This window comes from Eleutherodactylus coqui, chromosome 6, assembly GCF_035609145.1.
Source record: "Eleutherodactylus coqui strain aEleCoq1 chromosome 6, aEleCoq1.hap1, whole genome shotgun sequence".
Classification (NCBI taxonomy): domain Eukaryota; kingdom Metazoa; phylum Chordata; class Amphibia; order Anura; family Eleutherodactylidae; genus Eleutherodactylus; species Eleutherodactylus coqui.
Window position 1 is genome coordinate 184,560,676 of NC_089842.1, and position 18,943 is coordinate 184,579,618.

Sequence of the window (18,943 nt, forward strand, 5' to 3'; positions counted from 1 at the left end):
TTCCCATGGGTCGTATTCTCGTCAGAAATCTCGCGGTTTTGTCGCAGTGAAAAAACGCAAGATTTCTGCCTGGAAAGCGCAGCTTCAAAACCCGCGGTACTTAGCTGCAGGTTTTGGAGCGGCTTAGCCACATGATTTTCTGTTGTGGTAGGCGCTCCTATAGAGGAGAGCGAGGCTGCAGCAGAAAAAAAAAATGGACATGCTGCATCCTGGGAATCCGCGCCCCAGGCCCGGCTTCTGCCAGCTTTGCTGCGTTGTGTGGACAAGATTTTTGGCAAATCTCGTCCACATGGCTGGCCAACCATGGGATTAGCAGCTGCAGGTTGATTAGCTGTAGCGAATTTCTGCACGGAAATTCCGCTGCAAATCCGCCCCATGTGAACCCAGCCTACAGATTGTAAAGTGTGACATCTGCAGCAGAGTCATATTTCCACGTGGATTTTTCCCGAATAAGTGTGGATGGCACTTTGAAAACCCCACAATCATATACTGTACTGTAAATGGTTGTGGTTTGGCAGTGCAGAATTCCACTATGTCTGGATCAACCCTAAGCGCCCTTTTACATGGAATTATCAGTTTATCGTTGGACTTTGAGAAACTGAACGATAATGGTCAGTGTAAAGGCTGCCTGCGGCTAGATGATGAGCTATAATTCGTCCAGTTAGCAATCGTTGTTCAGTTCATACAGGCATAAAAATCAAACAACGATCGGCCTGTGTAAACAGGGAGTGGTTCATCTATAAAGAACTGCCTGTTTACTCTGAATGGAGGCGGATCTCTGGTGTGCTCCGCCTCCATTCACTGAGCGATTATCACTCCTCTGTGAAAGCACAAGAGCAATAATTGTGGGACGACACAACCGACAGTCATGCTGCATAAAATGGCTCCAATGTCCCATTTAGACGACACGACAATCGGCTAAACAACTGGACGAGTGCTGACGTCACCGCTAGGTTTAGTGCTAGTGCAGAGAATTTAGACAGGCAGATCCTCAGTGGCTTCTCGCTCAGCGCTTCACCTTTTATGTGAAACACTGAGCGGGCAGCGTTGACACTCAGCGAGAAGCCAGCGATGGTTAAAAATGAGTGACCATCAAACGAATAGTACGTAATGACTGTGCGTTTACACACAATTATCGCGCAAATTCATTCGCTTGAAAGAATTTTGCGCAATAATCATCCTGTATAAATTACCCTCAAGAGTCAACTATCATAAGGGCCAGCCTCTAACTCTCAAATAATGTATCAGATATTAAAGTTTTTATCCTTCTGCAAAAGCACTTTACAGGAGCTTGTATATAGCACGTAGCAGCTATGTACAAGCATCTATGCAACACATAATTACCTTGGCCAGGTTCTGCCACAGCTCACACAAGTAATCGAACACCTGAGCATGGATTTCAGGATTACTTATGTTATTGACATCTCCTAAGATACCCAGCATTCGCCTCCACATGACAGTTGATACGTCGGCATGCCAGCCGGTTAACGTTCCGCCTGCCATCACACTGCAGCTCTCCAGCGGAAATTCACAGGGCTCTGTAAAAGAAAGCATCATATGATACATTGATAATAAATATTGCTTTTTTATATAATACAAACACCTTTAACCCCTTCCCGTCAGAGCCATTTTCCATTGTTTTTTTTTTGCTCATGCCTACCCAGAGATATAGCTCTCATTTTCCATAGATATAGCCTTACAAGAACTTGTTTTTTGTAGAGCATTTAATACACCAAATAATGTACTGAAAAATGTAAAACTTTTTTAAGTGAGCTGCAATGAAATGCAATTGCCCCTTTGTTTTTGGGGTTTAGGTTTTATAGCTTTCATGGTAAGGTAGAAATGACTTAACTTTATTCTGTACAATTACAGCGATACCAAATTTATATAGTTTTATCGTGGTTCACTACTTTTTTTTAAATTATACTGCTTTTCTTCCTTAAAAGAGCGATGCTCGCTCGAGTATCTGCCTTTACCAAGCGTGCTCGCTCCTCTCTAGTGATTATACCAATTAAGTTTCATTTTTTTTCCCGTGAAAACTGGGGATTTTTTTTTTGTAATATTTTTTAAAAAATTACACAGATTTTGACAATTTTTTTCTTTTTTTAAACACCATACAGGGACTTGAACAATATGCTGCACTATACTTCAGTATTACAGTGCATTGTACCGAAAGTGTCAGCCTATCAAGACAGGGCTTAACAGACTGACATCCATGTGAGACCTAAGTTGAGAAGGGCAATGGGGCTTCAGAGGGTCCCCTTCCCTTTGGCTAGCCATTTAGATGTGTTCAACACTGACCTTGGCATTTAGTAGTCAAACAGCAACTATCGGAGCTAGCTCTGTTCACATCTGCCCTGTCACTTGGGGGTTAAAAGGATTTACTGGCTAGATCCAAATTGAGCTTATTTTATGTATAATCACACAACTGGGTCAGGTTTAATAACGTGATTGTCGCTAGACCTTGACATAAAATGTGCCAGAATTTGTTGCATTTCTGGTGCATATCATCAAATCACGTTTCAGTTCTATTTAAGAAGCAAGTGTACCAAAAGGAATAGTCCACTGTGATGTGCCCAATGAGGAAATGCAATTTAGTGTCACAATGTGCTGCTTTAGTGGAAAAGGGTGCTTGGCTTAAATGCAACAACGTAGACCAAAAATGTGGCGCAACCTAAACCAATGAGGAGGTGGTACAAAAATAAGACAAAGTCCTGCTCACACAGATGCCCGGCCTGTATCGCAGCTCTTCCAATACATAATGCTTTGTCAGTTCTACATATTCGATTGGGGTCAAATCTTCCAATCTATTAAATGGGTTTTGCCACCACAGTAAGAATATATTAGTAGAGATATGTTATAATCTTCTAATCAGAGTAGGTCTGACAGTTTGCACCCTCACCCATACACAATACACTTGTCTGACTACTCCTCTTGTCACAAGCGGCTGACTTTCCTTCCTATGTTCTTTTCTGCATGTGAAGATTTAAAGTAAATGTGCACCAGCAGCCGGTAACTGGTGACCAAATCAATAGGATATGAGAGATCTTGAGGATCACTACCCTAATCTAAGAACAAGTGACTCCACAACAGGAGCAACAGTGACACCTACAGGAAAAAAACAGAATTACTATTTTGCACAGCCATTGTTTGGAATTGTCATATGGTGATTGTTTGCCAAGTTTTACAGTTTTCAAGCTCTCCACTGTACGTTCCCACTCCTAGAAGAATTACATTTTCAGGTTCCCTTAATACAAAGTTTGTAAGATGCAATACAATTCCAAACAATCAGAATTCATGCAAATCTGATATTTCATTTACCTATATCATCTGGGGTCTGCAAAACTGAATGTTGAAGTTTTTCATGAAGTTCTGTTTGATCAGATGTTAAAGCAGCAGGAGATGGCGTTTGGGAGCGGGAACCATGAGCAGATACGGCAGGAGACACATTTTCAGAGCCTAAGACACCAGAAAAAAGTTGGAAAAGTGTTTTTGAGTACATTATTTAACAGTGAATGATAGCGGCATTCTCTCTGGACGTCTATGACATTTAAATGTCTTATATAGGGGATGTATACAGAGGTCTTCTTCATTAGACCCCCCCCTAATGAAGAAGACCTAATGAACACCGACTAACACTTGGGTTTTCTTGGAAATTGTCAGGCTGAACTTTCAAGTACATTAACTATTGGTTAGTTCACATTGCACCAAAAGTTTAGAGTACATTGTTGTATATAGAGCCATGCACTTTATGATAAGCCACACCCATTTCCCAGTAAGTCCCTCCCCCTTATGGAGAAGAGACTTAAAGGGAACCGGTCAACAGCAATCAGCGTACACACAGCGCGTCTCTTTTCAGAAGGCTATGCGAGCCCGCTTTCATAGAGAGATCAATGAGAGAGGTGTGCACATGGCCTTCTGTAAAGAATCGCGCTGTGTACACACATTGATCTTTTGGGGGCACAGTGCTGGAACAGGAGAACCGCTGAGCATAAAAAGCAGCTGCCCGACTCCCATCCCTTTACATTTAAGCCCCATAATGTAGTGTATGGAGATCAAAGGTACTGACAGAGTCTTTTTTTTTTTTTTTAAAGTATCTAAAAAAATCTCTTAATAAATGTGCAAGAGATGCAAATCGGTGTTTTTGCACATTTTGATAAACAAATCCCTCCTCACACTGACTGTTAGTTGTATCATGAAGACAGCGCGCTTTCATATACTTCACTTGAGACCCCTCTCTGTGAGCCAGTATAGACAGTGGTTATTGTCCTGATGGACCTGGTTCATCTACACCTTACAAGGAAGGGCCCTTCAATCGAATGGCTGCCATGTAAAGTTACAATTCCCATTTAAAAGGACACTATTACTGTATACAGGTAAGGTTAAAAGTCCCCAGAACATGCAAAAAAACTCTCAAACATGCGTATACACAGTTGTAATCAAAATTATTGAACCTCCATTGTAAATTAGATTTATTTGCCAAATTTACAAACTTTGATCTGTTTGCAAAAATGACCCCTCAAATGACAAGAATTTAAATAGCTCAACACAACAAATATAGCAAGTGGTTTCTTCAAACTCACCACAAAATATCAATTTTAATGACTACTGCAGTCTCAGAATTGTTCAACCTCTAGAATAGAATCCCTCATAAGAGCACATCTTTACAAATTAGGTTTTGTCTCAAACACATCGGATGCAACCAATCAAGGTGTCATTAGTTGCATCAGATGTGCTTGATATAAAATACCAAATAGCTAGATTGGCTAGGGCTTTGTTGACTGTGATGTTTGTCTGTATGTTAAAAATAATTTTTGTCTAATTACAGAAACTGGTCTAAAATGTTAAAAGCAGAGTCCATTGCCTTGCACAAACAAGAAAAGGGAAAAAGAAAAAGGTATCAAAGGCACTGAATATGTTCCTAGAGATACAGCTTGAAGCATAGTTTGCAAATTCAAAGTTAAAAGCACCACTGGCTACACTACCTGGATGTGGCAAAACGAGGAAGCTGAGGAGGCAGGTGCTCAAAAAACGTCAAGGGACTGCAAAAGACCTGCAGCAAAACTTGGTAGCAGCAGGCATTAAGGTTTCTGTATGCACAGTAAGGAACTCAAGAAATTCTAGAAGTCTTCATGCTCGAACTCCAAGATGTCTACTGACCCAAAAGAAAAGTTGGCTCCAATATGCTCAAAACCATTTAAAAAAAAGTCAAAGTAGTTTGGTATTCTGTTCTGTGGAGCGATGAGATAAAACTGGAACTTTTCAGGTCCATGGATGAGCGGTATGTCTGCAGGAGGAAGAATGAAACATACACTGAAAAGAGCACCCTGCCTACAGTGAAGCATGGTGGTGACTCGGTGATGCTCTGTATTCTGACTCAATAACATGGCTGTAAGCGTATCGGTTGAAGTAACTTCTCTTGTAGTTATGAACCAGTACTCACAGAAGATATATGTTGTCAGACAGCATCCAACTCGACTGCAGAGGCATGTGAGAAGATTCCAGGGTTTATTTAGGTAGAAATCTTGTAGAATGCACATTCAGCAGTAGGTAAAAAGAATGATGGTTAGCCAAAGCACAGAGTAGAGACCTAACACATAGGCTATAGACAGGAAACTCCCTAGCAGGAGGAAAAGGAGGAGTTATGCAATACAGGGGGTACAGAGAACCAGAAGGGACAAACTAAAGAAGGCAAACACTTGCAGATACAGTACAGGTTATACATGTCAATGAATAGAGTCAGGTAGATGAGACATGACACTCCCCGTCTGAAATCTTTAGATTTCACTGAATACTGTTTTGACATAATGTCCTTCAAAGTCCAGAAATTCTTGTTCAACCTAAAAAACAAACAAACAAATGCAACAGCAATAATAAATGAACAAGTCAACTGTTGTGGCAAAGGTAATCCACAGGTGGACTTCTTCAGTTTCTCTCAGTTGCAGTCTGCGGTGATATGCTCCCCGCCATGAGCTGTGTAGGATAATCAAGCTTCCTTAGGTGACTTCCTTCCTTGAAAGAAGAAGTACTAGTTCACTGATTGGACGGAAGAAAACTCTTACAGTGCCTCCTTTTGTCACCTTGACTTCCACTTTTCGAATTTTCCCATCGTCGTTAGGGATGACCTTGATGACGAGACCCATGGGCCATTCGTTCCGATGAGCCTCCTTGTCTTTCAGAAGAACAAGATCACCAACCTGGAGATTGGGTTTTGGAGTCTGCCACTTCTGACGACTTTGGAGGGTGTGTAGATACTCCATCTTCCAACGGTGCCAGAACACATTGGAGAGATGTTGAACCTGTTTCCACTGACGTCTGTAAATGTCACTACAGTCAAAGTTGCCTGGAGGAATAGTAGCAGTCCCAATTTTCTGGGTGAGGAGCGTGGCTGGAGTAAGAATAAATGGAGAATCAGGGTCTGAAGATACCGGAACTAGTGGTCTTGCGTTGATGATAGCAGAAACCTCAGCAAAAAGGGTGACCAATGTTTCATGAGTGAGTATCAACGACTTGTGATCCATTAACATTGAATCAAGTATTCTTCTTGTAACGCCAATCATGCGCTCCCACGCTCCTCCCATATGAGATGAATGCGGAGGGTTAAATACCCAGGTACATCCATTGTTGAGCAAGAAGTTGCCTAGTTGTAGTTCCTTGCAGGCTCCTACGAAGTTAGTCCCACAGTCGGACCTCAGCTGTTTGACTGGTCCACGAATGGAGAAGAATCTTCTAAGAGCATTGATAAAACAGGAAGAATTCATAGACTCAATCACTTCTATACGTACTGCACGAATGCTAAGACAGGTGAACAGCACAGCCCATCTTTTGCTATTTGCGGCGCCACCACGCGTCCTTCGTGTGACTACAGACCACGGACCAAAGACATCCACACCACCGTAAGTAAAGGGGGGATCGGTACTTAATCGATCTGCTGGTAGGTTCGCCATTTGCTGTTGTTGTTGTCTTCCCCTTAGCTTGTGACACTTGACACATTTATTGAGTACGGAGGAAATGCTTCTCTTCATTCCTACGATCCATAAACCGGCTGATTTGATGGCACCTTCAGTGAACTGTCTGCCTTGGTGATGCACTTGATCATGGTGGTGTCGGATTAGCAAGGTAGCGATATAATGCCCACCTGTTATGATGATGGGGTTCTGTTCTTTATTGCATAGATCGGTTTTCTCTATCCGACCACCCACTCTCAGCAATTTGTGGTGGTCAACTACTGGGTTGAGTTTATAGAGTGCGCTGCTCTTGAGCGGACTGATGCCCTTCGAGATATCGTCTATCTCTGAGTGATACACCTCTTGTTGTGTACACTGGATGATGATTTGTTCAGCAAGTTCAAATTCTGTGACTGTAGGGTGTGCTTTACACATATGCCAACCACTACACTTTGTTGATGCGTTCTTTGCAAAACACTGAGCAATGTGAATTAGTCTGCCAATAGCTTGCACGAGAGATCTTCATGTCGAGAAACGTTCAAAGCGATGTGACTTCAGCTTCACCTTAGAAGTTACAGAAGTGTAGAGTGTAGAACTTAGGGCTCTGATTTCCTTGTCAGACGCAGGTTCCACCAGATCATAGATGGCATTGGTAAGTAACAAACAAGGATCTTCGTATAGAAAACTTGGAGGTGAAGACCATATGTGGTCTAGCAGATTTGATGTTGGTGCAGCTCTTGTTCCCCGGTCGGCTGGATTAAGTTCTGTGGGGATGTAATGCCACTGGTTAGGGGTGGAGAAACTTCTGATCCTTTCTACTCGGTGTCCTACATACACGTAGAATTGTTTTGTTTAGTTGTGTATATAACCGAGAACAACCTTACTGTCTGTGTAAAAGGTGAATGAATCAAATGCGACGTCCATTTCATCCCTTATCACTTCAGCAATCTCTACTGCTAGCACGGCTGCACAGAGTTCAAGTCTTGGTATGGAATGCGCAGGTTTTGGGGTTAGTTTGGCCTTACCTAGTACGAATCCACAGTGTAGCTCATTGTTGGCTCCTGAGATCTTCAGATAGGCCACTGCGGCTATGGCTTCCATTGATGCATCAGAGAAGATGTGTATTTCCCTTTTGACGGCAGCTGAAAGAGAACTGGGAGCATAACAGCGCGGTACTTGGAGTTGTTCTAATACTTTCAAGGACCCTTTCCATTTTTCCCACCTTTGTTGTTTCTCGACAGGTAAGGGAGCGTCCCAATCCATATTCTCAGTAGTAAGCTGTCTAAGAAGTATCTTGCCCTGAATAGTGATGGGGGCTATGAACCCAAGAGGATCATAAAAACTGTTCACGACCGATAAAACTCCACGCTTGGTGAAAGGTTTGTCGCAAGCTAATACTTGAAACATAAATGTATCTTGTTCGATATTCCAGAGCAATCCTAGGCTGCGTTGTATAGGAAGAACCTCAGAGCTGAGATCAAGGTCCCGCAAGTTGATTGCATGATCATCAGATGGAAAGGCCTTCATTACTTCCTTGCTGTTGGAGGTAATCTTGTGAAGCCTAAGGTTCGCGACAGACAGCATTTCCTTGGTTCTGGTGAGGAGATCAATCGCCTCTGCACTTGTGGGTAAGGATTTAAGTCCGTCGTCTACGTAGAGGTTCTTCTCGACGAATTGCCGAGCATCCGATCCGTGCTCCTTCTCACCTTCTTGGGCTGTCCTTCTCAGTCCATAGATTGCTACAGCGGGTGATGAACTGTTGCCAAAGACATGTATCTTCATCCAGTAATCTATGACTTCTTTGCTGACATCATTGTCCTTGTGCCATAGGAACCTGAGATAGTTTCTGTCATCTTCCTTAACGATGAAGCAATGGAACATCTGCTGGATGTCAGCCATAACCGCAACGGGTTCTTGTCTGAAGCGAATTAGAATGCCCATGAGGCTGTTGTTTAGGTTAGGGACTGTGAGGAGAAGGTTGTTGAGAGAGACACCTTCATGCTGAGCACTGGAATCGAACACAACTCTGATTTGTTCAGGCTTGCGGGGGTGATACACGCCAAAGGATGGAAGGTACCAGCATTCTTCTCCTTCCCTTACCAGTGGTGCAGGTTCTGCATGGTCTCTATCGAATACCTTCTGCATGAAGTCTACGAAATGTTTTTCCATTACTGGTTTTCTCTCAAGAGTGTGTTTCAGAGAGGAGAATCTAGTGGTAGCTTGCTGCCTGTTGTTAGGTAGCTTTACTCTTGGAGAAAGGAAGGGTAAGAGAGCTACCCAGCTATTGGAGTCATCTTGGGTGAATTCCCTTTCCATGACCTTGAGAAATTCAATGTCTTCTCTAGCAGGTGCCAACTTGTTATCGTCACTTGTTGTATTGAACACTGTTGATCCAAGACTGTCATCCCAGAGGAAAGTGTTTGTACTGTCTCGTTGGTCATGGTGCCACTTACTGTTAGTCAGTCTCTCCTTCACCTGATAATGGTGTGGGCATGGATGAAAATAAGTACCGCGACCATTTGGCAAGATGTGTGTTTTAAATGAGGAAATCTTGGTTGGCTTTTTCATCTTCTCTATACAGACGTTGCCTATGATGACCCATCCTAAGTCAAGGCGCTGGGCAAATGGTGCATCATGAGGTCCATTAATTTGCTGACGTATTTTGTGCACCCTAAGAATGTCTCTACCCAGCAGAAGTAGGATCTCTGTGCTCTTGTCAAGGGCTGGTATTTCGTTAGCTATAGCCCTTAGGTGGGGATGATGGAAAGCGGCCTCTGGTGTAGGGATCTCTCCCCTATTGGATGGTATCTGATTACATTCAACAAGTGTGGGCAGGAGTATCTCAAGATTGCCCTTAAGAGAGGCTACTACGAGTCCACTGGCTCTTCTCCCCGAGACCTCTGTCACTCCACTACATGTATCCAAGGTGTATCGGTAAACATCTCCCTTTATGTTAAACAAATCAAAGAGTTCTGACCTTGCAAGTGATCGGTTGCTCTGATCATCGAGGATGGTGTACACCTTCATAGTCCTTTCTGGTTGACCCTGGGGGTACACATCGACTAGGCATATCCTTGCACAGGACTGGTCGCAAATGCCTTCTCCACAGACTTCTGTGCATGAAGAAGATACAGTGGTAGGACTTGCTGCTTGATCTGTGTTCTCCCCGCCATACGTTGGTGGGGTAGGGAAACTTGTAGCTGGTGCAGTACTAGTTTGAGATGGGTGAAGAGCTTGTACATGATCTTCACAACCACACTCAATGCATTTGATGGCATTTTTACAGTCTTTAGCAATGTGTTCAGTAGAAGCGCAACATCTGAAACATACCCCAAACTTCTTTAGAAGCTCCTTGTGTTCTTGGAGTGGTTTCTTCCTGAAGCCGATGCACTTCTTGAGGGTATGAGGCTTCTTATGTAAGGGACACAGGCGATTAGGGTTTTCAACCTTTTCATCTTGATTGCTCTCGTAACTGACTCCCTGTGAAGCTGACAAAGTAAGGGGAAAAATATCAGTCTTTTTTTACTGACACTGGACCTCTGCGGCCTTTGTAGTCGATGCGTGGGTTGTCAGACTTGAATGGATGTGGATCGGGATTGGATTCCTCATAGGAAAAGCTTGGATCGTTCTTGGATTCTGCAATGTTTTTGATGAACTCACAGAAGTAGGAAAATGGAGGAAAAGAGACTTGATTTTCCCTCTTATATCTTGACCCCAGAGCGGTCCACTTCTCTTGAAGGTTGTATGGCAGCTTTGACACGATTGGGTTTACTCCACGAGCAGTATCCAGGTAACTGAGGCCAGGTAGGTGAGTGTCTCCCTTGGCCAGCTGTAGCTCTAGCAGTAAGTCACAGAGCTCTTGGAATTTCTGATTGTCTTTACCAGATATCCTTGGAAAGGCTTGCAGACGTTTGAACAGAGCGTTTTCTATTGCTTCAGGACTACCATAGGTTCTCTCCAGTCTCTCCCAAGCGGCTGCAAGGCCTGCTGCTGGATTTTCAATGTGGACAGATCTGAGTCTCTTTACTCGTTCTGTAGACTGTGGGCCAAGCCACCGGATCAGTAAATCTAGTTCTTCCGAAGCAGTAATGCCGAGATCGTGAGTTGCAGTTTTGAAGGCACATTTCCAGCCTCTGTAATTCTCAGGCTGGTCGTTGAACCTTATCAGTCCTGTCTTGGTGAGCTCACGACATACCATGTATTTTGCAAATTCTGACATGTCGGTTTTCTCTGACTTCAGGTGTGAAATTGGTTGAGTGGTGCTAATCACATCGTTTGTGGTGTTTTGCGTGAGAGACGTAGGTACATATGGGGCTGTCAGGGTGTTCAGCCTGGGAGCTGGTTTGAAGTCCATAGGTTTGGTGACATGTGGATATGGAACCATGTAATTGCTAGAGGTTTGGAGATCCGCTGGTATTTTGAATTGTCCGTGAATACCCGTATATTGAGCTTGCTGGGGTGCAGAGCCTTGGTGCTCCATATAGGACGGAAGGTTGGTGTGAGGAACGAGCGGAGTTCTGTGCTGAATTTGCATGCCTGGTGCTGTGGAAGAATGTGCGGCCTGTCGCTCTGGAGAGACATCTGTTTTGTCTGGAATGTTTGTGGCAGATGGGGAATTGAAGCATTGGCTTAGTACATAGTCTCTTGTACGCTCGAGAGGTTCCTCTGCACCCAGTCCGCTGAAGTCAATGCTGTCTCTTTCGCTCTGACTCGTGGCTTGTTCTAAAACTCTTAACCTTGCTACGGCTGTAGCATGTTCACATTGTTTCTCCAGAGCCTCTATTTCCGCTTTTCTATGTGCAGCTTCCATTTCTGCTTCTGCTTCCTTATGTGCAGCTTCCACTTCCGCTTTCTTCTGCGCAAAGACGGCCTGTATCTTAGTCGCTTCCGCTTCTACGCGTGCTTTTAGAAGCTGCTCACTGAGGGTGGAATGCTTTGAAGATCGTGACCTAGATGTACGCTTGGAGTGCCTGGTAGAGTCAGAAATGTGAGATGACACCTTCTGAAGTTGCGCAATTCTCGCTTCTGTCTTAGACTTAATGTCGCGTACTAAGCTGTCTCTTTCTACACTGAGATGTTGGAAGCTTTGCAATTCCTCTATGGAATCCTCTGTGTTTAATTTTCTCAAAGCATTTTCGTACTCCTGGACTTTTATATTATAATGTTCGTACGTTGCACGAAGCTGTTGCAGGGCTCCCATGGAGTGAAGACAGACTCTGCTGAATGTTGGAGACATGACTTAGTAATGTTTCCCACAGTTTTAAAATGTCAGAGGAAAGTTCCTGCTTGAGACTTTCAAGGTTCTCTCTAACCTTCCAGGTTGGCTTATTAGAGCACCTGTCTCTCTCACTAGACTGCAGACTAGGGTCCATGCTAGCTTGTGCCTCAGAGTGTTCTTCAGCCATGATGCAGCACACAGGATGCAGGTAACACTGAGGAGAGTTATAACTTGGTGGGAGATTATGAGCTGCAGCTGTGGTTGTATGTGGAGCTGCTGGAGGAGTCTTTACAGCAGTGTCTGGCTGTATTTATACATTCTTTTTACTATTCTGACTCAATAACATGGCTGTAAGCGTATCGGCTGAAGTAACTTCTCTTGTAGTTATGAACCAGTACTCACAGAAGATATATGTTGTCAGACAGCAGCCAACTCGACTGCAGAGGCATGTAAGAAGATTCCAGGGTTTATTCAGGTAGAAATCTTGTAGAATGCACATTCAGCAGTAGGTAAAAAGAATGATGGTTAGCCAAAGCACAGAGTAGAGACCTAACACATAGGCTATAGACAGGAAACTCCCTAGCAGGAGGAAAAGGAGGAGTTATGCAATACAGGGGGTACAGAGAGCCAGAAGGGGCAAACTAAAGAAGGCAAACACTTGCAGATACAGTACAGATTATACATGTCAATGAATAGAGTCAGGTAGATGAGACATGACACTCTGGGATTGCTTTGCTTTCTCTGGTACTGTAAACCTGCAGTGTGAAGGACAAGATGGATTCAACGGAGTAACAGGAAATCCTAGTAGAAAACGTCATGCCTTCTGTGAACTTGGCTGTCATTGGACTTTCAAGAAGGGCAACAATCCCAAACATACCTGAAAGTCCACCAAGGCTTGGTTTCAGAAGTAGTTCTGGAAGATACTTGAATGGCTATCACAGTCGCCTGACTTGAACCCAATAGAAAATCTTTGGTGTAATTTGAAGAAGGTGCTAGAGACCATTTCCCATAAAGCGTGGACTCAAAACTGCAAAAGGAGCTCTCCTAAGTACTAAAAACACTTGTCATGAAGAGGCTAAATAATTCTGAGACTGCAGTAGGCCTTAAAAGTGACACTTTGTGGTGAATTTGGAAAAAACACTTTGTTGTACTGAGCTATTTAAATTGTTCTTGTTTGATAATTTTTTGCAAATAGCTGAAAGTTTAGAAAGTAACCCTAATTTACGGAGGGCGTTAAATAATTTTTCTTGCAACTGTACACAAATATTAGTAGTTTCTGAAGTATATAAAAATGAGACAAGTATGATCCATTACGGCAATACGGGAATACCTGCTGTGACCAGCACATCTGCACACAGGACCTGCTGGTTAAGACTGCTGGTTTCGGAGTCAATATGGAGAGTAGTCAGGCTCACAACTTCTTGTTCTTCTGTGCTCAACTGTACAGACCCTGCATCTGTCTCTGTGGTGAGAGGAACTGCCGAATCATTGCCGAATGGGAAACCAGCTAAAAGACAAGATAATGCTGTGAGCTGGTTGTTATTAACTTTACTAGTATCAGTGTTTCTGTTGACGCAATGCACCACTTACTAATATCATATAGTGAAAGGGATTGGACTTGGTCACACGGCCTTAAGCCAGCAGAGCCAGACAGCAGCCTGTGATAAGGTCACCGTCATGTGATCAGTCACCAGCGCTGAGTTCCGCCCCTGATCACATGACAGTGACATTCTCACAGGTCCAGTAAGCACACAGCTGCTGTCAGGCTCTGCATGTTTTAGGACCTGTAATCATGCCACTGTCATGTGATCAGGGGCAGAGCTCAGTGACTGATCACATGACGTGACATAATCACATGTAACTCACACACAGTCACTCACAAACAGTTGGTAGTTAGTATTTTGATACATGGATTTAAATTTTTATATACTTGTAACCACCTTCAAATTTCCGCCCATCATACTGAAAGGCATTGAAAGAGTCGGAGTGGCTATCTGAGCTTAGGAGATCACTGCTTGCAGCACTCGCAGGAGAGGTCCACTCAGATGGAACACCCGGATCATCGGCAGGACGCATCTGGCTATGTTTGTTTAGTGGGTCAGGCAAGTCTTTAGGGACCTCTAGACTACCAGGGCTGCTACCTCTTCTTGTTAAATTCTGGAAAACAGGGCAACAAATCAGGTGAATACAACATTTTGCAAATTGCTTATAATGAAACATACATTATATTTAGAAAAAAAACATTTGATTCTTACCGGAACAGTTCCTGACCGCAGCCTTTCGGCTATAAATTCGTCCATTAGGTCTGGGATGTTGGAGCTTGAGTTGATATCATTGTTTAGGGAACTTATCTGGGGAGCTAAATCTTCTTTGGTGGCTACAAAATAAATAATAAAAAATACTTAAATGTTGTACTTCAAGCTCAGTTCTGAAGCAAAAACAAGCAAGGGTCTATTGGGGGAGATAAGGAAAATAGACTTGTTAGGGTTGCGGCATGCGATTAAGGAAGGGGCGTCACTACATTGTATAGCTCAGTGTATTTGAGATTAGTAACTTCTGAAACTCTTTGCGAAGTTTCAGCAATAAGCAGTTAGTGAAATCTGGGTGGAAGTCTAAAAGCAAGGTCATTCCTTGAAGCAGAGCTGGCAGGTTATAGGAAGAGGAAAGGACCACAAAAATAAAAAAGGCTTCCTGATATTCTGATCTTTTGCTGGATTTTCTGATTGGTTCTCCAGAGCCCAGGGCTATTTTACAAGTGATAAAACCCTGCATCTAAACATAAAGTACATTTATTACAAATCAACTGTAAAACCAAACAACCCATTTAGGACAAAATTGATTAATAAGTCAGTCAGCCATTTTTGGATATCATTCTTATATGTGCAAGCCATTGTGTTAGCTGAATCAACTTCATACTTCACGGGTATTGAGGCTTAGATATAGGAGGAATGTTTTTTCTCTCTCAGATATATGTACAACCAGACCGATTAGACCCATTCAGCCCCTTGAACAGATTGTTGCACGCTTCATTGCAGCTTATTTGGAAAGAAGATGTCCTCATCTACACGCCACAAGGGTTGTGTAGATCAATGGATATATAAGAAAGTCATCTTGAATCCATAGACATACAATACCACTCAAATCAAAGATCAACTATAAAGTGGATGAAAGCATGGCGATCATGAATTATGAAGGTGTATTATGAAGAAACTTCTTCATTAAAAGGTAACTAGAGGGTATCTGGTTGTGTGTGAATCAATACAACGACTCATTATGAACAGAGGGTATAGGCTTAAACTCTTCGTCCCCAATGTTATTGTTATACCGGGACGAAGAAAAAAAAAGACAAGAGAGAGAAAGAGAACGAAAAAAATACAAGACAAAGAGAAAAAGACAAAAAAGACAGAAAAAGAAAGAAAAAAAGAAGAGAAGGACAAAAAGAGAAAGAAAAAAAGAAAAAAAAAAAGAGAAAGACAGAGGGAGACAAAGAAAGAGTAAGAAAAAGAGAAAAAACAAAAAGAAGAAGGAGGAAAGGCAAAGAAAGACTACTTTACACAGGAACGATCACTGTTGAGTGAATGGAGATGGAGCGAGTCGGGGATTGTTCCATCCCACCCGTCTCCATTCAGAGTAAACAGGCAGTCGTTCATAGATGAATAACTGTCTGTTTACACGAGCCGGTCGTCGTTCAGATTTTATGCATGCAGAAACTGAACAATGAATGATCAGAGAACGAATTATTGTTCGTTATTCAGTAAGTGTATGCATTTAGTCTGAACGTTAATTGTTCAGATTCTTGCTGGATTGCGGGAATCTGAACAATTTATTGGCCCGTGTAAATGGGCCCCAAATCCAGTGACATGCATACAGTTATACTGTAAGGGCCCTCTAACATGGGCTGATACCAGCGTTAAACAAGTGCGGATCACAGAAATCGGCACCCGCTTAATTGATTTTTTAAACAGGGCGATATAGGGGATAAACAATTGTTTATCTCCTACTCTCTGCCAATTTTGGAGGGAAGGGGGTTCGATCTGTCTGTATCCCCCAAGGTACAAGTAGTGCCTGGCTCTCACTTTATTAAAGACAAAATTGTTCAAATCTCAGTCGCTGAACTCCACTTTCACAGCTTACTATGCTGCCTGAAAGCATTTATCTGCATAGCAAAGCAGCACCGGCGGTCAGCGTAGAGATCACATGATATGCTGGTGTCCTGGACTGTAGTGGTGTTATCTTCAATATAGGCAGTGGTGCCAGGCAGTGCTCATACCTTGGGGAATACAACTGGGATTCACAGGGAACATCAATTGGGGAAACAAGCATTCCTAAAGGTTGGCCTATGTAAACGGGCTTTAATCTACTGGCCCACAAAACAAAAGGAAAAAAAAAACAAAAAGTTGATCTTCATGCTTAGTTTGAGTCATATCTGTGCTGTCGTATAATATGGATGCAGTGCTGAATCCATCACATACCGGCAATGACCAACAGACCCTACTTGAATTATAGATCAGTCTGTTGGGTTCTGTGGGGTCTGCTGTTCTGATGGGTAACATAGTGTTGCATGGAGTGCAAGTCCTCTCTTCAAACACTTTGGAAACTGTGACAAGGACTAAGCTTTATAATACTGCATCTTCTATAGGGAGGAGATATTGGACTTCCATGTATACATATACACATGTCCCTGGATGTAACCATGAGAACTCACATAAATATCATCTACAGTTCACATTGTTCATGCATTCAGAGAAATGGAGAGTAGAGTACAACACAAAGACCTTTAACCCCTCCCCCCCCCCCAAAAAAAAAGTTTTGAACGAGCTCTGTTCATCCAAAACTGTAATGTTCCTTTCCTGCAGAACGAACAGCTCATTCTGCTTTAAACGGCTGTAGCTCCGTTTCTATCAGGGCTACCAGCATGTTTTAAAATGACACCAAAAGCATGTCAGTAGTCCTTACAGAACCGAAGCTACAGACGTTTTAAGTGGGATCAGAATTATTACATTGGCAGCTGTCATTTAAGTCGGTGTGCATTGAGGAGAGAGGGAGGGTGAAGAGGGACCAGCGGCAGCAGAGAAGATCTGTAATTCTTCTGTATAACTGGCTGTTCCAGGGGAGGGGTGGCATGAATATTTGTTTATGTTATCACCACCCATCATCAGTCAGAGAGCATATTTGCTCTCCGGTTGTCACATATGGGTTTTTCTTTCCCAGAAAAGGAGTGAAGTGATGAGGACTTGATGATCTATTCACTTCTCTACACCATTGAACACTGCAGATGCTACAGTCATTGCTGATCGTTACATCCAAATATACTTGCAGAAAAAAAATTTGAAACAGTTTTTCCCTCACGCAAGACTTTAAATATTGAAAAACTAAAACAATAAAAAAATTACACATAATTAGTAAACTGCTGCATCCATAACAACCCCACCCTATAAAATACTAGGTTATTTATTTAGCACGGTAAATTTTGTAAAAAAAAAAAGAAAAGAAAAAAAAGCAAACTAAAAGATATGCCAAATTAGCAGTCTTCTTGATTCCCCAAAAATGGAGTAAAAAAAAAACAAACAAACAAAAAAAACTGTTAATACCTTTAAATGGTAATGAAGGAAAGTACAAATTATCCCACAAAAAGCAGAGCCGATACAGCTCTGTGGATGGAAAAGTAGAAATGTTCTGACCTTGGAATGTGGCGGCACACAAAAAAAATGTGGTAAAACAATAAGAAAACCTTTAAAAAATTTGGTGTTGTCATAATCGTAATGACCGGCAGAATAAAGTTAACATAATATTTATACCAAACTGTAAACATCATAAAAATGAGTTGCAAAAAACAAAGCAGTTTCTTCTCATTCTCTGCAGCAAAAGTTATTCAATACATTATATGTACCCAAAATTAGTTCCTATATAAGCTAGAACGCGTCCCACAAAATAAAAGGAGTCATACAGCTACAGTGATGAAAAAATAAAAAAAGTTATCACCGCTGGAACACAAAATGGGCTCTTAAGGCTAAAGTTAGTTAAGTCACTAAAGGGTTAAAAATGCACCAAAGGCGACTGAGTTTTGCACCAAGTATACTTACATAAGACAAATTCAAAATCTACAATAAAAAAGGGGACAATTTAGGGAGGGATTATCACATTTTTCCGTGACTGTTGGTTAAGTTGTACATATACATATAATGGCGTTATACATATAATGGCGACAATCCCAACACACGTGGACTTCTGTCGTTGTGTTATCAGTCGGCTCCGATAGAGATGAGTCAATGCTCTCCCGGCATATCTGTCTCCGCCAACCTCAGAAACAGGAAGAGAAGTGACATGCCCGTGGCTATGAGGAGACCGGAGCGGTGGATTACATTCTATACACCAGACTTTTTCTCCCAGATACCAGCATTCCCACAGAGACATACAAACTCTGGTACGACAGGGAACACTGAAAGCAAATGCTAGCAAGACACTGATATGAGCGCCATCGCACACTGCACACTGCTTCAGCGCCATTAACAGTACAGAGTAACATGTGCCAGCAACAAATATGATGGTGACAATGCGGCAACAGTGAATATCAAACAGGGACTGCTTGTTTAGGTAAACTTTCATTATTACAGTACTGTGCAAAAGTTTTAGGCAGGTGTAGAAAACAATGCTGCAAGGTGTCCTGGAAGTAATGATACGGCCCCCCAAAGCCCATTTTTAAATCTTCTGTAATGAATGGGAGCATGGGAGATTGCTGAGCACTGGAACACGGCTATTTCCGATGCTCCCATTAAAT

General features: G+C 42.5%; 1 protein-coding gene across 5 annotated transcripts in view; it reads right to left on the reverse strand.

Moving 5' to 3' along the window:
• RALGAPA1 (Ral GTPase activating protein catalytic subunit alpha 1) overlaps positions 1-18,943 on the reverse strand; it is a 194,554-nt gene that overhangs the window by 87,834 nt on the left and 87,777 nt on the right. For all 5 annotated transcript variants that reach the window (XM_066608440.1, XM_066608438.1, XM_066608439.1 and 2 more), the window contains 5 exons: positions 14,421-14,542; positions 14,106-14,322; positions 13,496-13,672; positions 3,322-3,459; positions 1,345-1,538 (listed from right to left, as the gene is read on the reverse strand). In XM_066608440.1, coding sequence (XP_066464537.1) covers positions 1,345-1,538; positions 3,322-3,459; positions 13,496-13,672; positions 14,106-14,322; positions 14,421-14,542 — 848 coding nt within the window. The remainder of the gene's footprint in view (positions 1-1,344; positions 1,539-3,321; positions 3,460-13,495; positions 13,673-14,105; positions 14,323-14,420; positions 14,543-18,943) is intronic.